The sequence below is a fragment of the Amphimedon queenslandica genome, unplaced genomic scaffold (genome assembly GCF_000090795.2).
Source record: "Amphimedon queenslandica unplaced genomic scaffold, v1.1 AMPQUscaffold_12166, whole genome shotgun sequence".
Lineage (NCBI taxonomy): Eukaryota > Metazoa > Porifera > Demospongiae > Haplosclerida > Niphatidae > Amphimedon > Amphimedon queenslandica.
In genome coordinates, this window is record NW_003547595.1 from 13,645 (window position 1) to 16,092 (window position 2,448).

Consider the following 2,448-nt stretch of genomic DNA (forward strand, 5'->3'; position numbering starts at 1 on the left):
CTAAATACATAGCTAAATCAGTATATTACATACATACACTTATATAATATGTACATATGCGTATGTACTAAAAACACATTTGCACTCCTCTCCCTCTCCCCCTCTCTCTCCTGCCCTCCCCCTCTCTCTCCCTTTGTTCGTACAATAACTGCTTGTTCGTAGGAGGCACACGTACGCGTACCTCTTGATTGGTTGTTGACCAGTTGACCGATCGACAGCGGATTGAGAGGTTGAAGGGATAGCCAGGAGAGGTCACTGGTTAACTGGGAGCTTGAGTTAACATCTCTAAAAGCACAGGATCTAAAGGGGGATTAAGATATATAGCATATGGTATACAGACACACTTTTTCTCCAAATAAGATTAAAAATTGGAATAACAAAACAAGTGTAATTCAGAACATGTTCTGCTCCTTTTATAAGCCAGTAAAAGGTAAGGAAGCTTGTTAGTTTTTCTGTAGATGGAAACAGTCTAATTCGTGACCTTACCTTCCAGCCAAACTGGGTTTAACATATTTGTCCAACAGTTATTAACAGTAATTAAAGATAGACCATTTCTGTTTGTACTCTCCATCCCTCAGGCAGCAGCAGGTGCTAAATTACCCGCCTTAATTAGTCCTCAAAAACACATGTACATATACGTACATAAAATCAAAGAAATAACAATCATGCACTTAGATTACAAAAGATTGCTCAATACACATTCCCAGTAATTGAAGTACAACGTAATTACATACCAAAGCATAATGCAATTCATACATGCATAATGGAATTCACACATAATATACCTGTATATCAATCTGGATAAGTGTGTGTGTCTTCCATCAATATGTATTCCATCAACACAGCGTAATATATATGAATTATGCAATGACTGAAGTAATATTGGTTGCAATGGTAAGTAAATAGTACCTTGAAAAAAAACAGAGGATAGAGGTGATTATACTATAAGAGTATGATTAAAGCTAACCAGGATATAAGGCAACCAGCTGACCTTCCCTCACTTCCCCTTGGCTTACAAAAACCCCAAGACCTTCAGCTTGAAGACTCGGACTCACATTTAGCGTAAAATTATTAATATCAAATAGACTCTTGATAGCTGATGAGCGTAACGTTTGATATTTGAGTTGATTTGTGTCGGAGAAATTTGATTTAAATGTTAGCGGAGTGAGAGGTTTTATGATGTACGAGAGGGTTTCCAGTTGGGGCTTTAATTGGGATAAAGCTTTGGATTGTTTTTCGATGAGAGAATGTGAATCAACTGAACGTACTAACCTTAGAAAAAAGAAAGAGAGAAAGGGGTAGAAATTTACAATCACTCTAATAGCATAAAACCATATTGGCTTGTATTAACATAGAATCTACTAATAGACTATTAAAATGAAATGCAAAATGCAGTTCATTTGTGCTACCTTGTAGACCAGTTTGCAGCCACCCATGGCACAAAACGATGCTTAAAACTCTTCCACTTCATCTTCCATTATTATCTCTTTTCCTCTCCCTCCACCCTCATTAAAACATATCAAAAGGAGATGAGCATTCCTTCGGAAGCCACAGACAGACAAAAGGTATGCTGTGATGTCACACTTGCTATAAAAGCAGCATAAGAGTCAAGGATAATAAATCATTATACCTTGCACTTTTTCTTCCTCTCTCAGCCTCTCAAAAGACAGCTATCAAGCAACTTGAAGTATCTCTTTCTTTCTCAAATAATGTCTGCTAAGCAAGCCCTCCTGATTGCCTCCATTTTCCTCCTTTCTCTCTGCCTTGAAGGAGTTGCAGCTCAAAGAAGCAGCAAAATAATTCGAGCTAAAAGAAATGTGGTCTTGAAAGGATTTTACTTTGTCTCTGTAGTCGAGAGTGAAGATATAAGCAGTGTCATAAAAGAACTCACTGACAAGGAAAGGAATGGATCCTTCCCTCCTGGATTCAAAATGGAGATCCATGGAAATGCAAGTGAAGTTGCTCATGGTTTCTTTGCTAGATTCTCCGAAGTTGCATTAAATGAAGTGAGTCATTGTAATCATGCATGCACTAAATATTACTACCAGTATATGCACCAATGAATATATGCTTTTCAGCATGGGATTATGCATTGTTTTAGTGCAGTAACTTTAATATTCATTTTGCTGCTAAGAATAAAGCTTTGCATGTTGCTGGCTTGTTGCTCTATTGTTGACAACTTTGTTTGATGCTCACTGGAATGCACTACCAAAATTAGTTTTACTATTAATGCAATAATAGCTAAAAATAGACATGTGTATGTCAATGAGTGAATGCATACAAGTATAGAGAGACAGTCCCTCTCTTGTCAGTGTTGTTGATTGGGCTTTCATTCAGTTTGAAGCAGCTCTCACCTTTTCAATATGCAACAATGGCTCACTGTACTTGGCGTGGCAGGTGCTAAATATATGCAAGAATGCTAGCACAAGTGCAGAGTTCAAAGAACAC

The 2,448-nt window shown here is 37.5% G+C and overlaps 1 protein-coding gene across 1 annotated transcript; it reads right to left on the reverse strand.

Annotated features, from left to right (window-relative positions):
- On the reverse strand, positions 1 to 2,052 carry LOC109588314 (SET domain-containing protein 9-like). Its single transcript, XM_020004488.1, has 5 exons — positions 1,410 to 2,052; positions 968 to 1,272; positions 786 to 909; positions 69 to 300; positions 1 to 12 (listed from the first exon to the last, which is right to left on the reverse strand). Exons 1-5 carry the CDS (start codon positions 1,469 to 1,471, stop codon positions 1 to 3), a joined length of 735 nt encoding a protein of 244 aa, XP_019860047.1. The 5' UTR covers positions 1,472 to 2,052.
- Between the last annotated feature and the right edge of the window lie 396 nt (positions 2,053 to 2,448).